Source organism: Nyctereutes procyonoides, unplaced genomic scaffold (genome assembly GCF_905146905.1).
Source record: "Nyctereutes procyonoides isolate TBG_1078 unplaced genomic scaffold, NYPRO_anot_genome, whole genome shotgun sequence".
In the NCBI taxonomy this organism is placed as follows: domain Eukaryota; kingdom Metazoa; phylum Chordata; class Mammalia; order Carnivora; family Canidae; genus Nyctereutes; species Nyctereutes procyonoides.
In genome coordinates, this window is record NW_026575031.1 from 8819501 (window position 1) to 8840972 (window position 21472).

Sequence of the window (21472 nt, forward strand, 5' to 3'; positions counted from 1 at the left end):
TATTAATAATTTTATGCCAAAAAAATTTTAAATTTTGAATGATATGGACAATTTCTCAAAAACAAAAATATCAATTCAAGTAAAAACAGAATAACTAAAAAGCAACCTATTACTATTTAAAGAAAATTAATCAGCTGTTTAAAATCCATATAGGTGAAGAAAAAAGAACATTAGGCCAAAACACATTGTAAGTTCTACGAAACATCAAAAAAATGGATAATCCTATCCATATAAAAAAACTACTCCACAGAATTTGCTAATAGGGAACATTCTCCAATTCATTATATAAGACCAGCATAACCTGGATGCCAAAAGTCACAGGTGACACTACAAGAAAAGAAAATTATAGGTCAATCTTAATATGAATAAAAATTCCAAATACAATTCTGAAAAACAGAAGCCAGCTATACACACACACACACACACACACACACACACGTGTGTAAGTGTATGTGTATATGTGTATATGTGTGTGTATCAAGACCAAATACGGGCATCTTAGAAATTCAAGAATGGGGGGGGGGGGTTAACATCTTTTTTTTTTTTTTTTTTTTTTTTAAGATTTTATTTATTTGAGAGAGGAGGGGGATTGAGAGGGAAAGGGGCAGAGGGAGAGGGAAAGAGAAGCAGACACTCGCTGAGCAGGGAGCCAAACACAACATGTCCTGGGATTGTGACCTGGGACGAAACCAGATGCTTAACCCAATGAGGCACCCAGATGCCCCCAAGAATGTTTTAACATTAGAAAAATCAGTTAATGTAATGCATCACATTAACAGATTAAATGGGGAAACCTATATGATGATCATTTTAATCAATACAATCAAAGCATTTGATAAAACTGAGCATTCATTCTCCCTACTAGAAAGAAAGAAAGAAAGAAAGAAAGAAAGAAAGAAAGAAAGAAAGAAAGAAAGAAAGAAAAAAGTAAAGGCAGAAAAATTCACTTGGCAAATGAGGAAAAGAAAGAAACATCCTTAACCAAACACAGAATATTTCTGGAAAGTCCACAGTAAACATAATTAATGGTGTAATGTGCTAATATTGCCAATAAAGTCAGGAGCAAGATAAGGATGGTCATTATCACTGTTCCATTCAATATTCTACTTGAGAAAGGAGGGAAGAAAACTGCAAAGAAGGAAGAAACAAGGAAGAGAAACTACAGAAAGACTGGTTAGTTAAGTGATCAGGAAACTCCAAGTAAGACATGATGACTGCAGGAATTGGGTTAGTAAGAGTAGAAAGGAGAACTCTAACAAAAACTGAGATATTAAAAAATTATCAAAGTCAATTAATTTAAAAATTTCCCAAGTTTTGCCTTAGTAACCAAGTTTGCCATGTCTAGTGCAGAATACTGAGAACACAGTACCAAATAAGAATCTTAAAAGCAGGAGGGTCAAATGAAGGAAAATGAAATCTGGTATCTATAATAAATACATAATAAGAAAGCATAAGTGACGTGCCTAAGATTGTGTCTGTTACACTATAAACATTCTTAATTACTCCCTCCCTTAGAGCAATTTCACACTACCCATTACGCATGACACCAGATAATATGAATGGTAAAAAGGAACAAAATGTACTTACTGGTAAAAAGATTACTAAGTGTATTTTCTTTTGAGGATTCTTTTGAGGATGAAAAGCCAATATGTACAATAAAAATGTATGGCGCATCTTGCCAAGTTTTCAGTGGATCATGCATTGCCTGGAGAGAAAAAAAAAAGAAAAAAGACATCAAACCTGCAAGTCTTAGAACTAAGAACACATTAATATGAAAATCTTGTCCCAGAATGTGCCCAAAAACATGGCTGAGTTCTTCACTTGTATCATTAAAACAGCAGGCACAACAAAACAAACAGGCCTACAGTACATACAAGAAAGTATGTTAGGCTATAAATTACTAAAATCTTCTATGTTGTCATGCACAAAAATCACATATTTAACATATTTTTTAACAAGGAAAACCTCAGCTAAAAATCACTAAACTGAATGTTATATTAAGCCATGCTAGGATACTTGGTTATATTTTACACACATAAACTAAGGAGATTTAAATTACCTTAAAACAAAACAAAAACACCCATGATGCTGACAGTGAATTATAATATAAACACTAATGCCTGAATTTAATTAATTCCCTTTGTTCAATGTCCTTCTCAAGACTACCAGAATTTTTACTGAGGACTCGCATTTTTATCAAAAATTTAAATATGGCTATTCTACATGGAAAGCCACTGTCTCTCAAAGTAAAGGAAGTGGAGATAACAGCATCCATGTTTACAAAACTAGTTACTTGGGAAGAATCTGTTCCAAGGCCAGTTTGTTTACACACAGCCCAAACAAAAAGCCTTCAAAAAAGATCTGTTGCCGTACTTGCTAGATGCACTATGGACCTTCATGAACACAAGACTAAAACACAAAGATAAAGGAGAATAAAACAAAATTATTGGCTTCTTCCTTGTGGGTTAAAGGAAGTACTGCTACTTAGACTTATATTATCTTCTGGTCTTAAAATTAAAAGAAATTATTATCCAGACACCTCTGGGTAAGCTTCATTGATTATGAAACCCCTCAATATGGATAACAGATTTTACATATGTATGTGTTTTCCTGTGGAGTCACAGGTTTTCCCAAATGCTCGAGTTATTCTACAACCCAAGAAAAGGCCAAGAGTTCAAAAATTATATTCATGATAGAAATCCAAAATGTCAAAGTAAATGATTATACAGCTGTAATACATTTACTAGGTTATGTTAGTCACTCAAGAACATAAATGCCATGCTGAATCACAGACTGATTTATCTCTGACTGCAGGCCTCTTTCTGACAAAACTAAGGAGCAATTTATGAGAAAAATTTTAGAGCTTCAAAGTTATAAATACATCTTGTCCTATATACCCATAATTAACTGAACCTTCCCTGAACTTACTTGTTCACTAACCAATAAAACTTAGTTTTGTGTAATAAGCTGCTCTTGGTATTATTTTATACATCTTAAAACTACCTCTTACAAATTTCAAAAGGGACTCATTAACTCTCATATTCTAGGATTTGACAAAGTTTCCATTTAACTCTAGGATATACATATTTTGAGCCTGTAAAAATAACCATATGCACGTTTTGACTTGGGAACCAAGTTTTGACAAGTCTAGTTCAGAATACTGAGAACATAATAACTAAGAATCTTAAAAGTGTGTCAGGCACTCTGTCATACACTTAACATTTATTATAGCCCTTAATCCTCATAATAACCACACAGATGTCCTTTAAGAGGTAAAAAGATAAACTGTGGTACATTCAGGTAGTGGAATATTATTTAGCACTAAAAAGAAACAAATTATCAAGCTATGAGAAGGCATAAAGAAACCCTAAATTCATAATACTAAGTGAAAGGACCCAATCTGACAGGGCTATATGTCACAATTTCAACTATATGAAATTCTGGAAAATGCAAAACTATGGTGACAAAAAAAACAAAAAAACTATGGTGACAGTAACAACAACAACAAAAAAAAACAAACCAAGGGTGCCTGGGTGGTTCAGTTGGTTAAGTATCTGACTCTTGATTTCGGCTCAGGTCAAGATCTCACGGTCATGAGACCGAGCCCCCCTGTCAGACACTGCATTCAGCAGGGAGTAAATTTGAGTTTCTTTTTACCCTCTCCTTCTACCCACCTCTCCAACTCTCTTTCTCACATAAATAAATCTTTAAAAAAAAAAAAAAAGAATCAATGTTTGCGAGAGGCTTGAGAGGAGGGAGAGACGACTAGGCAGGCGGAGGGAGCACTGCCACTTTTTAGGGCAACAAAACTATTTTCTATAATGGTGTACATCTGTCATTTTACATTTGTTAAAAACTAAACACTGTACAACACAAAGAACACTAATGTAACTATGGACTTTAGTTGATAACAATGTGTCAATGTTGGTTCATCAATTGTAATAAAGTGCCACAATGGCTGGTACAGGATGGTGATGGGGGGTGGGGGGAACCTGAGTGTATATTTGTGGAGGGTCTATGTGAGAACCCTGCCTTTTGCTCAATTTTGTTATGAATCTAAAGCTGTTCTAAAAATGAAAATCTACTAATTTAAAAAACATAATGGTAAATATATTACATTACTGCTTAAATAAAACCATAAGAATGAGCTAATAAAAACATTAAATCTTAGGGAGAAGGAATAGAAGAGGCCACTTTGTCTAAAAAACATGTTTTATCAGAGCTTTAATAAAAGGGGGTGGAGGTGCTGAACTTGTGAGTATCCTTTAAAAAGAATTATTAAAGTATTCTCCTCTTGTGCCCAATTTTCAGGAAGAATTATCAAAGGACAGAAAAATCTGACTTCTTTTTATTAGAATCTGACTAAATAGCTTTAAATATTACTTGTGATATTCAACAAGGTCATCTCAGAGGGGAGTCTGGTTCTACCTCTGCCCCTCGTCCTGCTCATCATGCTCTCTCTCTCTCAAATAAATAAATAAAAGCTTTAAAAAGATGTGCACAAAGATATAGCTACACATTATGAATGGGACCTTACCTATAATAGTGAAAATTTGGAAACAAAACAATATACATCAACCAGGAGTTAAATATAAAAATGGTAAAATAAAATATATGAAACCATGAAAGAAGTGAAGTAGCACTCAATGTACCAATCTATTAAGTGAAAACTAAAAATTATATAGCAGTATATGTAATATGATTCCATTTTGGTCAATATGCAGGTTCTGTGTAATCACAAAAAACTACTAGAAAATAAAATTACAAGGGATTTTTACTTTTAAGTTATAGAAGTAGCATGCTTGCCAACATGGAAGTGTATTAAAACCAGAAAATAAAAATTTTTAAAAATCTTCAAAACTAAAAGTGCTGTTTAAAATTGCAAGATAATGAAACACATAAATGTCTAAAAGGTAGTTAGCTAACAAATTGCGACATAATCATACAATAAAATACTCTGAAGGGATTTAAATAATGATGCCATATAGTATTTACTAAACTAGAAGGATGTTTATGCTATACTGAGAAGCTAAAAAAAAGGCCACAACATAATACATATTATAGGATGCCCATTATTAAATAAATATGCTCATAGACAAAAAACTATAAATATATTTATTTTTTTAAAGATTTTATTTTATTATTTATTCATAAGAGACACACAGAAAGACAGAGAGAGAGAGAGAGAGAGGCAGAGACACAGGCAGAGGGAGAAGCAGGCTCCATGCAGGGAGCCTGATGTGGGACTCGATCCTGGGACTCCAGGATCACATCCTGAGCTGAAGGCAGGCACTAAACCACTGAGCCACCCAGGGATCCCCTATAAATATATTTATACTTTAGCAGTATGTGGTAGTATTCTAGATGATTATTTTCTTCTTTGCATTGATGTATGTTTTCTAAATTTGATAGTGAATATATACATATTAGCACAAAAAAAAATAAAGTCTGCAGTGCCAAACTCATTTTTAGGTTAAAATTCTATAAACTTTAATCAGGGCAGGGACAGTGGGGACACTTGCAGAATAGCAGAACAAGGAGCTCTGAAAATTTACTCATTCCTAAAAGCAATAAGAACATGGGCAAAAATGATCTAAATCAACTTTTTTGCAAGTCCAGAGATTAGCTAAAGACTTGCACCAACCCTAAAAGTGTTTCCTTAAGAAAAATAGTTCAGTCTTATTAAAAACAAAAAATGAACCTGTGGTGTTTTTGTTCATCCTAATCCCATGTCCCTCGTCCAAGCACCTTAAAACTGAAGTTCTCACAACTCATAACCACTGTGAAAAACAACAGTTTGGCAGCCACTGGAAAAAACAGAACAAGTATGGAAATGCCCTAAAACCCAGTAGCAGAGCTATTGGGCAAGTTCCTTTCTCAGGGCTCATCTTTTATATGACCTGATCCAGCCTTGTTCAGTGGAAAGGATTCTATACTCAGGGCACTGTCAAAGGCACTCAGCAGAAACTGTGAAAAAGCAGAGCTGTCCCTAGGCAAGGTTAGTAGACTGGGCTATCAAGACACTGACTAAAAACTTAAAGAAAAACTGGAAATGAGATGGCCACAGGGGCTTTAAAAAGCTCCAAAATAGGGGATCCCTGGGTGGCTCAGCAGTTTAGTGCCTGCCTTTGGCCCAGGGCACGATCCTGGAGTCCCGGGATTGAGTCCCCCGTCGGACTCCCAGCATGGAGCCTGCTTCTCCCTCCTCCTGTGTCTCTGCCTCTCTCTCTCTACATATATATGTATCTATCATAAATAAATAGATAGGTCTTTAAAAAAAAAAAGGCTCCAAAATATTCCTGAAAATGTACAAGGCTAAAAGTACATACAGATCTGTGCACATATGTGCAGGGGCTGTACACACATACCCAAGAGAGACCTGAGAAGGCACTCATCACTCACCTCTGATCTTAAAGTTCTGTACAGTAAGGAAGTAAAAGTTAAGACAGTTTGAAACTGTGAAAGAAGCCAAACACATGACCACAAATTGCATGATTTGATTTATATAAAATGAATAGAACAGGAAGTCTGTAGACAGAAATAATAGTGGTTGCCTAGGGCTGGGGCAAGGGTGGAAAGAGAATTGACTGCTAATAGCTTTGTTATATTCAATATAGTGACTTTTTGGGTGATAAAGATGTTCTGGAATTAAATTGTGATTGGTAATTGTACAACTTATGAATATACTATAAAAACCACTGACTTTACAGGTTTTAAAAGGCTGAATTCTGAGATATGTATGTCTGAATAAAGTCCTTATAAATTGTAAAACTTCAGGGATCCCTGGGTGGCTCAGCAGTTTAGTGTCTGCCTTTGGCCCAGGGTGTGATCCTGGAGTCCCGGGATCGGGACCCACATCCAGCTCCCTGTGTGGAGCCTGCTTCTCCCTCTGCCTGTGTCTCTGCCTCTCTCTCTCTGTCTTTCATGAATAAATAAATAAAAATCTTTAAAAAAAAAAAAAAGTAAAATTTCAGTTTTGTAAAAAGCATGATCCAACATGTTTAAGTCTTATTCCCTGTATATTTTTAAGTGATAAAGCTTTGAGGAATTAGTTATCAGGAATTAGAAAATGAAATATGAAAATAAAGGCATTTGAATTTTCCAAACTGTCTTCCAGTTATATTCTATAAGATAATTTTAGATGGGGTTTGAGATTCTTTCTTAAAAGTTTCTTCCTATATTATGAGTCATATTTATGAGGTGATAACTACAAAAACAATAGATTGCTTGCAACAAATAGGGAAAACATAAGAAATACATAGAAGAAAATAAAAATCACTTAACTATCTACAACAACTATTATTAACAATTTGGGGTTTTGTTTGTTTAAAGATTTATTTATTTATTTATTTATTCAGAGAGAGCGAGAGAGAGGCAGAGACACAGGCAGAGGGAGAAGCAGGCCCCATGCAGGAAGCCTAATGTGGGACTCGATCCCGGGTCTCCAGGATCACACCCCAGGCTGTAGGCGGCACTAAACCGCTGCACCACCGGCGCTGCCCGGGTTTTTTTTTAGTAATCATATCCCAATGTGAGATATGAACTGATGACCCCAAGATCAAGAGTTGCATGCTCTACTGACTGAGCCAGCCAGGCACCCCAACATTTTGGTGTTTAAACTTTCATTCTTAAATTCCTTTTTTAAATGGTATAATACCAAGATAGTTCAAAACACATAAACCTAAGAACTGACATATGTGTCCTATGCCCCAAATTCCCTACTATACTTACAGTTTTGTCCCCAGTGAGGGTAAGATTTGTTCCATTCTCCTTAGCCTTTAAACATTAAAAAAAAAAGAAAAGGAAATTAATTCCAAATTTTTACTTTACTCTTAGAAATATCTAACAATGAAAACAATTACCTCCTGTTTTTCTCCTAAGAGAGGCAATCGGTGCACAGAATCCCCAGAAAAGCTCTATGAAAGAAATATAACATTAAAGTTAAAGATGTATAATAGTAAAAATATAGTTCAAAATCCACAGAAATGGTTAAAGCAAAACTTACTGCAACAATAAATAAAATGGCATTGGCAGACAAGATTTCCAATTAAGCATAAACAAATGAATAAACCTCTGTTGAGAACTAAAAAATAATATCAAATTCAACTGGCCACTCAATTTTTCTACTAAGAATTAAAGACTTTTAAGAATAAAGAAAACCTTAAATAGAAGGTACATGCTTAGGATAGACAGATCTTATCATTCCTTCTCCCACTACAGATAAGAAAAAATGGCTCAACGTTATAGAGCTTTAGATGCAGAAATGGGATTTAAATTTAGGCTTTTTAACTCTTAGGTCCACTGAATTAGGTTCTCCTTCCAACACAACACACTCACACCTATAAAAAAGCTACACTAATTACCTTTCTTATCAGTTATCAGCAGATGAGACATTCTCTTTTCTGAGTAATTAGAACACATAACTCAACTCTGTTATATTTGACTGTTAGAGGAAAGGTAAGCTTACCAATAGGGGTATATACCAAGACCCTGGAAAGATCACAGCAGATCTGAAAGTGAACCTTGGGCAATAGTATACAACAGGTAGCTTTCCATGATCAAATCGAGGAAAGGCCAACCAAACCTCCCAGGCTAGAAAACTAACAGAAAGCCCCTTACTCAAGAGTCCACTGTTTCTAGCTTATTCTCCCACCATTTTAAAGATAATCTAAATGTTTTCCTCCAAATCAATAAAATCTAAGGATTTTTTCCTCCAAATCCACAAAATCTAAGCTATGACAAGCACTCAATTATCAAGTGTTATAGTTGAATTACCAATTACTTCTTTTGCTTGTCAACTATTAATTATTAAATTAAAACCTTCTTATCAATCAACTTTACTTCTAGTAACTGGATAGAAAGCCTAGCTTTCAATGAAATCTGCTTCTTCACGGCAATTTGCTAAATATTCCAAAGCAGTAAACACAAGAAGGACAAAAAGGCTATAGCTAAAAATAACCATTTTCAATACCCATCAAACATATAATTTTTCTATTAAAAAACTGGTGTTAGATACTATTTTTAAGAAAATTTTAAATACAAATTCCACTTACACAATTACACATATGTAAGCATTAAAAATACAAATTATTCGCCTCTTCTCCTTTACCTAAAAAAAAGGTGTGAAATTCAACTCTTTGAGTTCAGGTCTATAGCAATAAAATCTAGAAACACTGATTTTTCGGGGACACAACAATTAGATGAGATGACAAGAGAACTGAAAATCAGATGTTTCAAATGTCCATCAGTGGGTGAATGGATAAACAATGTTGTATGTATGTACAATTCAGCCTTAAAAAAGAATTAAATACTGACACATGCCCTATGGATGAACCTTGGAAACACTTCCCTAAGAGAAAGAAGCCAAACAAATATTGTATGATTCCACTTCTTGTAAGGATCTAGAATATAGAAATTCATGGAGACAAAGTAGAATAGTTGTTACCAGGGATGGGGGGAGGGGAATGTTACTGTTTACTGGTTATAAAGCAACAGTTTGGGATGACAAAAGCTCTGGAGATGGCTATTAGTGACAGTGTCCCAACAATGCAAATGTACTTAATATCCCTGAATGGTACACTTAAAAACTGTAACGGTAAATTTTTTTTCCACCATAATAAAAAAAATGGGGATTAGTTTTTTACAAAGGGAAGCAAACCCTCTTTTTGATGAGATGAACATTAAGTGGTTGACTATGCACCTTAAGAACATGCTTCTAAGTTATTTCTGTCAGAACAAAGAATTGAGAAGTAGGAAATGGGGAATCAGCAAAAATGCATATTACATATTTCACCTCTATTTCCCTCCAACCACTATCAAACATTACCTGTGCTTTAAAGAGTTCACTGCAGTTCTGGAACAACTTTGATGATGTTTGGTATTTCCCAGACAAGCCTTTCTTTTCCTTAAGGTTTTCCAAATATGTCTCCACTTCTTCTCCCTGTAAAAACAGAGAGAATACAAAATATACAACTTACTTTTCACAAGTAAGGTACTTAGAAGATAATAAATAGATTGTCTATAGGACAGATACAGTTTTGGATATGCTATTTTAAAAATTAACAGCATCAGATAAAAACTGTGTAATAGTACCCAAGAATCTAACAGTATTAGTGTCTAAAGTACAGAATTCTAGTCCATGGCTCACAAAGAGTAGTTCTAAAATTTCTAGAAGACTGGGAAACTATCAGAGTCCAAAAGGTTTTGTCACAAGAAATATAATCAAGAGTTATTTGACTAAATTGCCAATACCAACAAAAAGATTTACTTGTGCTTGTAAGCTAAGGCATAGCACAAAACTGCTCTAGTTGTTCATAGCCCACTGTTGACATCCTGAAAAAAAGTCATTTCCGCGGCAGCATCCGTCAGTTCAGTGATTTTTCTCCCAAACCTACATCGCTAATCTTCCCCTCTTTCCTCTAAGCTCCAGTTTTTTAAACAGTTTTTTTTTTTTTTTTTAACTTATTTGAGAGAGTGAGCGCAAGAGAATGCACATGAGTGGGGGTAGAAGCCAAGGGAGAGCAGAAGCAGACTCTGTGCTGGGTAGGGAGCCTTACTCAGGACTCGAGGCTGGGACTCCCGAATCATGATCTGAGCCACCCAGGCGCCCTTTCTTTTATTTTTTTAAGTGTTTTTTTTTTTTAAGTTCCAGTTTTACATCTCCAATTACGTTCTTGTCATTTCCATAATTCTGTCCTGTGGCAATCCAAGATAATTTTTATATTCTTGTCTTATCTATAAAGACTAGATCTGCTAAGCTCTTGACCCGTTTATCACAAGTTTCAAATGTAAGAAGTTTTCAACTATAAATTCAATTAGTGACTGATTAACAAAAAGATCAATAACGCTTCAAACTATATTCTGGACATACTATCATTTCTCTCGAAATTCTTCAGTCCTTTTAGTCTTCTCCATTGTATCAATCCAATCCGATGTTGTATAACAAAGCAAAAAAAAATCACCAACACCACAAAAAAGGTGTTGTGGTGCCTAATACAAGGCAGATATTCAAAACACTTAAGGTTTAAAAAACCAACTGGATGGCAGACATTTTTTAAAGACCAATTAGACTATCTTTGGAAAGGAAAAGAGAAATAATAAATGGAGGATAGAAACAGAATGGAAATGGCCTGAAAAATCCATCTTGTACAAGTATGGTGCACTATGTCAACTCTGAAATGAGGTCTACAACTATTTATAAACTACTACTAATAAAATAATGTTATTTGCCTTGTACTGATAACGCAAAACTAATAATGGGTAAAATTGCTGCCTCTTATCGGAAACCAAGGCAGTGGCATCTAACTGTACCACTAGTCATTGCAGTAGGTCACAAACTTACAGCATTTAAAAAAAAAAAACAGGCCAGTTTTACAAAAGAATGACTTTGATGAAGCAGTAAAAAGTATTAATGTTATTAAATCTGGACTCTGAGGGGCGCCTGGGTGGCTCAGTCAGTTAAGCGCCTGCCTTTGGCTCAGGCTGTAATCCCAGGGTCCTGGAATTGAGCCCTTCCTGGCCTCCCTGTTGGGGGGGGTGGGGAGGGCTGCTTCTCCCTCTCCCTCTGCCTGCTGATCCCCTGGCTAGTTTGTACTCGCTCTCTGTCACTCTGTCAAATGAATAAATAAAATCTTAAAAAATCTGGACTTTGAGTACATGTATTTTTTTAATATTCTATGAGACGAAATGGGAAATATGCAAAATACTATAAATGAGATAAAACACTTAATACCTGTTTTGACTTATAACCTAAACTATCTACTTTTTCATTTACTCTAAAGAATAACTGATAAACTAGTTATTCAGAGTTGGTTATTTGGGAGGTATTTTCTTGAAAATGGGCAAAGGAAGGCTGTTGCTTCAAGGAATAAAACGGACATTCACTGCTAATGATAAAATCTTGCTTTCAAGCAAAAATTGGAATTTTGGAGAACTCGTGTCTTCCTCACCATGAGCCAAATAGCCTCCAATACTTAAGGAGTTTCTGATGTGACAGAAGGGTGATTTTAACAAATAGAACTTCAACTTCATTATAAAATGAATTAACATTTTAAAGATTTATAAAATTCAGTCAAAGAGTATTTTCTAAATAACCGAGGTTACAAAATCAGACATGGATAAAAGACCAAAGTGTATGACACACCAACTTATTTAAAATAAAAGAGTAGGAAAAAAGTTCACTGGTACGACTTTAGATTCCACATTGCCACCCATTTTAAGAAACCCACTTGTTATGTTTGGTATAGAAACAAAAAACAATATCCACAATTATCTGAAAACACTATTAAAATACCATTCCTTTTGCCAACTATGTACCTATGTGAGGCCACACTTTGTGCATTTACTTCAACCAAAATAATATACCACAATAAAGTGAGTGAAGATATAAAAAATCCAGCTGCCTTCTATTATATCCAATATTAAATGAAGGGCTTTGCAAAAACACAAAATAATACCACACTTCTGAGTTGTTTTTTTTTTTTTGAAAAAGTTATTTTTCATTAAAAAAATATTTTATTACATGTAATGGTTTATTACAGCTATTTTAAAATGCACTAATAAAAATTTCTGTATTCTCTGTTGTAACTTCTAATACAGTGATCCACATGAACAAAAAGCTTTTTGGACACTGCAGTAATTTTTTTTTTAATATGGAATGCTTCATGAATTGCATCATCCTTGTGCAGAGACCATGCTCATCTTCTTAATATTACTGCAATTTTAGTATATGTGCTTGTTAGAAGGTGGAGGAGGGACAATAAAGTATTCCTCAAACTAAGAAAGTATTTTGAGGCCAAAAAACAAAGCAGGGAACTCTAGTTTATGTAGTTTTATTCAGGGTAACTTACTGAACGGGGGAGGGAAATGGGCAGAGGACAATTCATGGCAGCTGCAGGGTTATTCTCCACAAAATCCAGACCTTTGTCTATAGATTTTATACAGTGAGGGGATGCACAGAAGGGCACTATCGTGAGATCAAAGAATCCCCACGAACCTCCAAAGGGCTGGCATGCACCTAATTAACAGCTAATCATTAATTAGATCTTGTGGCACCACCTGTGTGCATCAGGAAGGGTAAAAACTATGTATAGGTTTATGGAAGGCTAAAACAAGCCTCCCGGATCCTGGCCTTGGGAGGTTCTAAGGTTATGTGTATTAATCTCCAGGGGGACTGGAACACAAAGCCCCACAAGAGAAGTAACTGAGCAAACATGAACAAGATGGAGGACCAAAGATAGGAGTCAGTACTGTCCCCACTCCTACAGTGCTGCCAAAAACAGCATGAGTCTGCAGGAGTTTTTAAGGATTGAGACCGAAGAGTTTGAGAACTGCTAGCATGGTAGGTCTATATATTGGGAAGCCCAGGTTCTAATTTCAGCTCTTCTCCTCCTAGCTACACAACACTCCTTCCTCTATCAGGTTAGGACCTGATGATATCGAAAGTCTATTAGTTTTATTCTCCTTACCTTGAAGTTGTAGATTTCATTGTAACAATCAGCACTTTTCAGATACCAGGTTATATTCAAAGATACATCACAAGGCTCTCCATCAACTATAGAAGAAGAAAACTTTGTGAATAAAGATGATTGCCAAAGTATTTTTCCTAAAATTCTATCTTTCCTGCTAAATTTAGATACTCAAGGACCATCTTTTCTCCAAACACAAGGTAATAAAGTAATATACGTAAAAAGAACTGGATATTCTTCAGATAAAAGTACTGTTGTTCACAGAAGATGTTTTTGACCGGCTTAAGTGTATCTACTTTTATGCCTTTAAAACCTCAATTTCTGGTTCTCTGTTGGGAAAAAACTGGAAGTGATAGAGCAGTCCCAAGTTAAAACCAGTCTTCTATTATCATTCAAATATTTACTCAACAGGGCACTTACGTATATGAAGCTACATGCCACTGTGTTAGGCCGTAGGAGAACAGGATCTTAAAAAAGTTACATTCTATTTGGAGAAACAAGGAATAACATTAGGGACATCACAAGGCAGTAGTCAAAATAGTTCCACTGAGAGAAAAATTAATAGCTTAGACCTTGAAAGATACCAAACTAGACAGAAAGAACTAAGGAAAAAGAAAAAAAAAAATCACCTGGTTGGGGAAGGTAGGAAGAGCAAAAGAAAAAAAGGGAAGACTCTTTAATAGAGTGTTAGCCCACCTTAAAAGAGGCCTCAAGGAACCTCACAAAATTCAGAGTGGCCTTGATCTCATTAAACATACTTTGGAACCCAATATTTAGAGGACCAAGACATTAGCCTGAAAATCTGAGAGCATAAATCTGACTATATCACTGATCATCTGTCCCACCTGGAAGTCAGTTTATCTTTGATTCCAGAAACGTTATAGAAAATATACTAGAAGATACCTGCTTCAAGCAAATATCACAAAGGTAATTATGACTGCATCTAGGAATCTATTTTTGGTTCTTAACAAAAAGTGCACACCTAAAATTATAACCTTTCCTTTTTCTTTGTTTTAAATTGTTTTCTCAAATTAATTTTTAAGTGACATACTTTTACAAGGTTCAATCAAAATACACAGAACTCTGATGTGCTAAATAGAATTTCCGAAAATTATATAAAGGGTATTTGCAATCTCACTGTAAACTACTCAGAGGAACCATACAAAGATGGAATTAACTAAATAGAAGCCAATAAGAAAATCCCCTAAACAGAAGATCTGCAGGAAAACTTGGCTGCAAAAATATTACTATTTATGTTAAAAAGACACCATCCAGAACTTTGAATGGATGGCATTAAGAGGCAAAAATGGTCCTGGCAATTTCACAGAAAGCTATATACTATAACCCTGAAAGTATAAAATCAGAGACAAAGTAAATGTGAGAAAGCAGAGAAGTAACAAAATGAAAGAACATTTTTTAGGAGCTTCAAATTCTCCAAAAAAATGAAATGTAGACACTGCAAAATATGGAGCTTGTGTGAGTTGGAAAAGCACCATTTGATCAAAATAGATGAGAAAAGACTATACACGATAGAAAGGTAGAATAGCATGCAGGCTGTCAGGCCATTCCAAAAGCCCAAATACTGCTATCCCTGTAAATTATTCTAATCCAGCATACCAACCTCACAAGACAGAGCAAATTATTCTGAGTAATATGATTTAAATCAAATTTAAGTCATTAGTCAAGTGACTGAATTTTCATAGATATAGTCTATTCTTCATAGAAATTTTACTGACTCCCCTTCACTGCTGCTAGACTGTAAGCTCAGTAAGAGAGACAGCCTTTTCTATCACTTCCCTGCTGTCTAAAACATTGCCTGGCACATAGCAGGTTTTTAATAACTACTTACTAAATGATTAAAACAATAAAATCATCCAACTACAACTTATAACTTTGCAGCACTTTCATGGAAAAAGATGTTCATAGAAGCACACACGGATGATCTGAACTTTTATCCCTGATCCTGAAACAGAGCTATCCATGACCATTTGTTCCCTAAAATAAAGCCAGTTTCAAAAATAAAAGGAAGTCTTTCTTTAATATGTAACTGGATATTTTGGATTCAGATACAGTGGTTTTCTCACTGGACAGACTGGTTTTGTTCTAATAATCCCTTTTCCCTGATAATATCTTTGAGCTTCCTCTTCCAAAGATCAAATAGTAAAATACTCCTGTAAACAAAGGTTTAACTGAACATATTCATTCAGAGCCAAAGGCCTGACAAAACTAACTTTTGTGTTCGGTAAACATCTAACAAGCACACAAAAGCAGAATCAGTGGTATCTCTCTGACACAGGACAGATTAAAACACCATGAAGACAAATCAAACAATTTGTCTAACTGTATACAGTAAACACCAGAAAAACAAGAGAAGAAAATAAAGTTCACACAAGTATTCTTAAGATTACTCAGTTAAAAAACCCTTAATTACACTACTTATATTTATTTTGATAGTGCCGGACTATTAAATTTCAAAGCTTATGTCTAGAGTAGATCAGAGATAGAAAATAGGTCATGTGGAAGTTTAAAGATCACTCAAAAACTCAAATAAAAATTTCATGAAATGCAAAAACTCACATTTCAGGAAGACAGTGGTATTTTTGAACAGGATCTTTCCAAAACTGAAATAATTTTTCCCCTGTGAAGATAAAGGAGAGAAAGATAATTAGCATCAGATCACTTTTAATTCCCAAGGCAGAATATAAAAAATTGTTATAAAAACCTAAACTTATAAAATGTTTATATTAGTTTTCTTAACAAAAAAATACATCAATAGCCTTTCTTTTAGTAAAATTCAACCATATCCAAATGCAGAATTTTATAGCTTGGTGCAGAGACACAATTTTACCCCCACAGGCCATGAAGCAAGGACTCTAGAAAAAAAAAGTGCCAGAAATCCCAACTTAAATCTTCATAGAGGGTACTCCTTCGTCAGTTTATTCCCTTTACTCACTAACCACTCTTCAGAATAACCAATCATTTCTTCAAATAAGCTATTCTATGAACAGATAGATTTAACTATTAACCATTTTAGCAACAGCACCTAAAATTCAGAACCTGAAGATCTTCACCAAATGAAAAAAAGCTATAATGCTTGCCACATTAAAGCTTAAATAAGATTTGGACATTACAACCAGCGAGCAGAGCAGAATGGAAACAAAAAGGCCACAGTGGTTTCAATAGGACAAAATGCTTTGTGGCATTTCCTGCGTGCGTCTGATTTGCTGGCTCACAGAACCATACAGCTCTTACTCAAATAAGGTTTAAACGAGGGGGTGGAGGGATAGAAAGGGTCAACCCACCTGGTCAATCGTCCAGCAGAAAGACTATCTTTTTACCTATCAAGTTTTAGAATACGATTTCTTCCATCTCAGCCATTCTCACGTTAGAATACATTTTTAAATGCCGAGGCTTCTTAATCACACAGCAAAGCTTAGAACAACCATTCCAGAGTTCAAAAGAAATCAAACAACTTCGTAAGGAGAATCATCCAGTAACAACAACAACAACAAAAGTGCAGAGGGGGGAAAAAAAGAAAGAAAAATACCTATTTACAGATCTCTCTCACCCAACTCGGGGTCACTGAATTCTGTGAAACTTCGGCTGAAAGGGAAAACCGTTCTCCACCTATCCTTTACCCGTCTTAAGTTAAGGCATTCAAAGTTCTGACTTGGCTGATAAGAAACCGCTCCACTATTCCTCACCGCTCCTGAAGCGGCCCTGGCATTTCCGCTAACCTACCCACTGAAGTGCACGGCTTTCCGCTCCAAGGAGGCGGATCCCTGCTAACCAGCGACACAGACGCTCCAGGCAATTCCACCCCTTTGGAAGCGGGCTTTTGCGGAGCCTTCATGGACCCCTAGGGCCACCGTAGCCCCACCCCTTGCTCCTCCAGGCTCAGTTGCTTCTGAAGTGAACACTCACCGACGGCATGGGGATGTGCCACTTGGATCGGTCGGCAGCGGCGACAGATGCCGGTCCTAAACCGAGAAGCGACAGTGGGGACGGCTGAGCCCCCAAAAGAAGAAGAATGACAGGCAGCACCTGAAGCCACGCAGCCGCCGCCATCTTCACAGCCGTGGAGCGCCTACCGAAAGCATTTCACCTTCTTCCGGTTTGCCCCGCCCTCTTCCGGCTCTGCTTTGGGGGCGGGATCATCCGGGTCCTCGAAACCTCGCGGGGCTTGTTTGTTTTGCGACCCAGCAGCCCCTCCCTAAGCCAGCCGTCACCACCTCGTGTGAGTTTCAGACCCTACGGCGCTAGCGTCCTATCGTGGTAACCCGGTCACCTTGGAGCGTTAGGATGTTCACCGACAGCCACCTGCGCTTCGGTCGGCTCTGCCGTCGCCCGGCCCTTAAAGGGTCAGGGGACCAAGCACGCTCCCAGTGTAGCGTTTGGCTCTCTCCTCTCGTTCGCCCCAGCCTCTCATCCCTTCTAAGTCAAAGTCAAACGCTGGGGCCAGAAGTCTGGGGAAGCCGTAAGTCCCCCTGTTTGGCGTGCAGTCGTGAGTTTCGGTTTCTGGAGGTATTTAATCAAAGATTGGAATCTGGCAGGGGTAGAGTATAAGCACTTACTAAACGGTATCTGCTGTGGTAGATATGCCCTTTTATAAAGACCGTTCTGGCCCTGAAAAGTAGTATGTTGCAGAATTTGGCCGGAGAACATCAACCTTCAGCACAGAGCCGAGCGGCGCTTTCTATTTAAGACTAAAAAGGGAAAGAATGGGTCAGGTTTCTATATCAGTAACGTGACGGTCACTGGGAGAAACCTGCAGAAGTTTGGCCTGGATCAGGCAAGGGAAGCGGTGTGGGTACTTCCTGGTTCTCACGCTCTTGACTTTGATCCTCTGGGGCTGTTGGAGTACACGCGCCCTCCACCGCGCCGAGACAGCTTTCGGTTCCTCAGGAAAGCAGTTCCTTGTCGGGCACTAGTAGTCAAGAAAATTTGGCCAAATAAATCCCCGAAGAAACGCTAATTTGGGCCTGGAAAACCCGGGAATAAGTATAGATTTGTTACTCCTTAAGGGACTTGACAGTGGTGAAGTGCTGGTTGTAATTGAGCAAGACGGCCCTTGGCCTTGGCCTGAGAGCTGAAAGCCAATCAGATTGACGAGGAAGCCATGGAAGCTGCTGAGAAAAAGGAAATCAGGTAAAGGCCCAGTGGTCCTCTGCAAGGACTGAATCCAGACAGCAGGGGATAGAGAGTTGCTTTCAAAACCTGAAAGCACTATTCTGGTTTTGAAGGTTTTACTGATTGTATGACCTCTTATTTGCATGTTTGATACTCGTGTACTTTAAAATTTTTTTCTCAGTTCCCCAGGGAATTAGTCGATTATCAATTAGCCCCTCATAAAATCCTTACTTTCAAAACAGTGGAAGAGTTGTGATCAGAACTATAACACGTGAATTTCAAGCATGTAGCCTTCCATGTTCAGCTATAGCCCCATCTTCCTATGTTATTACAGAGCTCATTCTTCAAAGCTGGGAAGCAAAGACTGCAAATTTCTTTAATTGTTGCACACTTGATTAAAAGAAACAGTGACAAAGACTGCATCAGGGAAGGATTTGATGACTTCCAAGAAAATAATTTTTAAGTACAGCCAAGTGTATCTGTGTGGGCTTGTTTTCCTAATATCTTGAAATGTGTGTTCATAGTTTCCTACATAATCATAGACTTGCTGACTACAGCTGTATTCAGCAACACGGCTGCCTGAAGACCAGTGTGTTTCCTTCCCTCCTCCTTACAGCCTATAGTTGTTCTAATCATATGGAGGCTAATGTGTTTTTTTAAAAGATTTTATTTTTAAGTAATCTCTATACCCAAAATGGGGCTCCAACTCAGAACCCCAAGATCAAGATGCTCCACGGACCAACTAATCCAGCCAGATGCTACTTGAGGCTAATTTAAATACATATTTTTAGCAATATACATGCATCGTATTCACGTTCTATTCCAGAAACAAATGTTCTGGGAATTTGGTTTTAAAAAACATTGGTTCCAAATTTTCAGCAGCATCTTAAAAAGCAAAAGATTTTGCTTCTACATCTGTTTCTATTATTCTAGCGCCCTTGCACATACCTCTGGGCAAGCAGAGCACACAGCATTTGTCAGGTTGATTTGTGCTTGTTGGTTAGGCTCTTGTAGGAAGCTCAGACACAGTCCTTCGTATCTTCCTCAGACCCCAGTACTCAGTAAGGATATTCTGAAAATATTTTATTGAATAAATAAGTGGATTGTTTTTGTTTGGTTTGAGTTTTTTGTGTGTTTCTGCTTCTGATTTTACTGTCGTAGTTGTAGCCTTCAGTCATTATTTTATTTTTAATTGTTTTTTAAAAGATTTTATTTATTTATTCATGACAGACAGAGAGAGAGGCAGAGGGAGAAGCAGGCTCCATGCAGGGAGCCCGATGTGGGACTCGATCAGGACTCCAGGATCACACCCTGGGCAGAAGGCAGATACTCAACCGCTGAGCCATCCAGGCATCCCTTCAATTATTTTAAAAGAACCCTTCCTTATGAGTAACAATACTCTTTTTCCAGTGCTTTCAGAGTAATCCTAGAATTTGATGTTTTGTTGTATACCTTGGTGATTTACAAAAGGATGTTTTTCTGCACCACACATGCTATTGTGTCATGTTATGGCCATGACACAATTTTGCATTGCAGAAGTTTTTGACCTGCATTCAGAGAAGGAACAAAAAATGGACTCACAAACCTTGTAGAAAATAAGTGTCTTAAAATGTCTTTTATTTAGTGTTGAAGATGAAGCTGTGGATAAAAACATTTTCAAAGACTGCAGCAAGATTGCTTTCTACAGGTAAGGAGAGGAAATGTACTACCTGGATCAAAACATTTCAATATTGCAATATTTACAGGCTTTCTAAGGAAAGGGTCAACTAGGAAATGTAATCATTAAGAAATTTATCAGACAGGAGACATTTACCTTTATACACTTACTATTGTCTTATTTAAATTTCTCAATAAATATATATTTTATTTTAAAAGTGTTTATATCTTTGAATAGGTAATACCTTTACATGTTTCAAAAGTCAAATAATGTAAAAAGATTTACTTTGGAAAGTGTTACTCCCATGCCTATCCTTTACCACCCTGTTCCACATCTTGTCCCTCTAAGTAACCAGATTTATTAATTTCTTATTTGTTCTCCCAGTATTTCTTTTTGTAATGCAGATATTCTTACATCACTGCCCTTGTTATACCAAGTAGTTTCCTATATACATGGTTGTATACTTTTTTTCCTGCTTCATAGTTTATTCTGAAGAGCTCTGCATGAGTATATAGAGATTGTACTCTCTTTTTAGAGCTGTGTAGTATTCCATTGGGAGGATGTACTATAATATATTCATTCTCCTTCCTGTTGCTAGATCCTCAAGTTTTTAATCTTGTAGCTGTAGTATCATGTCTGATATATATATATTATTTCTTACACATGCAGGTGTATTCATAGGATGCATTTCCAGAAATGGTATTGCTGCATCAAAGAATAAGTACATTTAAAGTTTTATATATTACCAGATACCCCTCCATAGGGATTGTACCATTTTGTACTCCCATCACCACGCTATAAGATTACCTGTTTCTCCAGAGCCTCAAAAAATATTTCTTTAAAATCTTTTTGTTGAGTGTCTGTCTTTGTGTGATCTCGATCCCGGGACTCCAGGATCGCGCCCTGGGCCAAAGGCAGGCGCCAAACCACTGAGCCACGCAGGGATCCCCAAGATCACTTAAGTTCTGAATATGTACCTTAGAGAGAATTCAATAGGGAACGCTTGATCATTTTGTTAAATCACTGGATTGTATTCGATTTCTATTAGAATTTATTAAGTTTCTATTAAAGTGTACATTTCATGGAAAGAGAAAGGAAAATTAACAAGCTAATAAATACCATCCATGAAACCTGCCCCAGCTTCTCAATAAAGAGGACAAATGGCATCCTTGAGCAGTGCTATGTTGAATAGTTTTATTAGTATTATTCTTATTAGTAC

General features: G+C 36.6%; 2 protein-coding genes and 1 pseudogene across 10 annotated transcripts in view; 1 reads left to right on the forward strand and 2 right to left on the reverse strand.

The window, feature by feature from the left end:
• TMEM87A (transmembrane protein 87A) overlaps window positions 1–17584 on the reverse strand; it is a 37629-nt gene extending 20045 nt beyond the window's left edge. Inside the window, exons 1-7 of one of the 2 annotated variants that reach the window (XM_055316730.1) lie at window positions 17391–17584; window positions 16044–16104; window positions 13467–13552; window positions 9827–9940; window positions 7863–7916; window positions 7732–7776; window positions 1588–1705 (exon numbers count right to left, since the gene is read on the reverse strand). In XM_055316730.1, the coding sequence (XP_055172705.1) occupies window positions 1588–1705; window positions 7732–7776; window positions 7863–7916; window positions 9827–9940; window positions 13467–13552; window positions 16044–16104; window positions 17391–17534 (622 nt within the window). In that variant the 5' untranslated portion in view covers window positions 17535–17584. The remainder of the gene's footprint in view (window positions 1–1587; window positions 1706–7731; window positions 7777–7862; window positions 7917–9826; window positions 9941–13466; window positions 13553–16043; window positions 16105–17390) is intronic. The other variant, XM_055316731.1, reaches the window with a different exon arrangement.
• On the reverse strand, window positions 12645–12743 carry LOC129504287 (U6 spliceosomal RNA; annotated as a pseudogene).
• Window positions 17585–17605: 21 nt separating the features above from the next.
• The window catches only part of GANC (glucosidase alpha, neutral C), a 78049-nt gene continuing 74182 nt past the window's right edge, over window positions 17606–21472 (forward strand). For 2 of the 8 annotated variants that reach the window (XR_008663312.1, XM_055316723.1), the window contains exons 1-3: window positions 17607–17703; window positions 18491–18614; window positions 20221–20283. Coding sequence is in view for 6 of the 8 variants with exons in the window: in XM_055316723.1 (XP_055172698.1) it covers window positions 18586–18614; window positions 20221–20283 (92 nt within the window). In the remaining 2 variants the exon portion in view is untranslated. The other 6 variants (XM_055316721.1, XM_055316722.1, XR_008663313.1 and 3 more) reach the window with 5 other exon arrangements.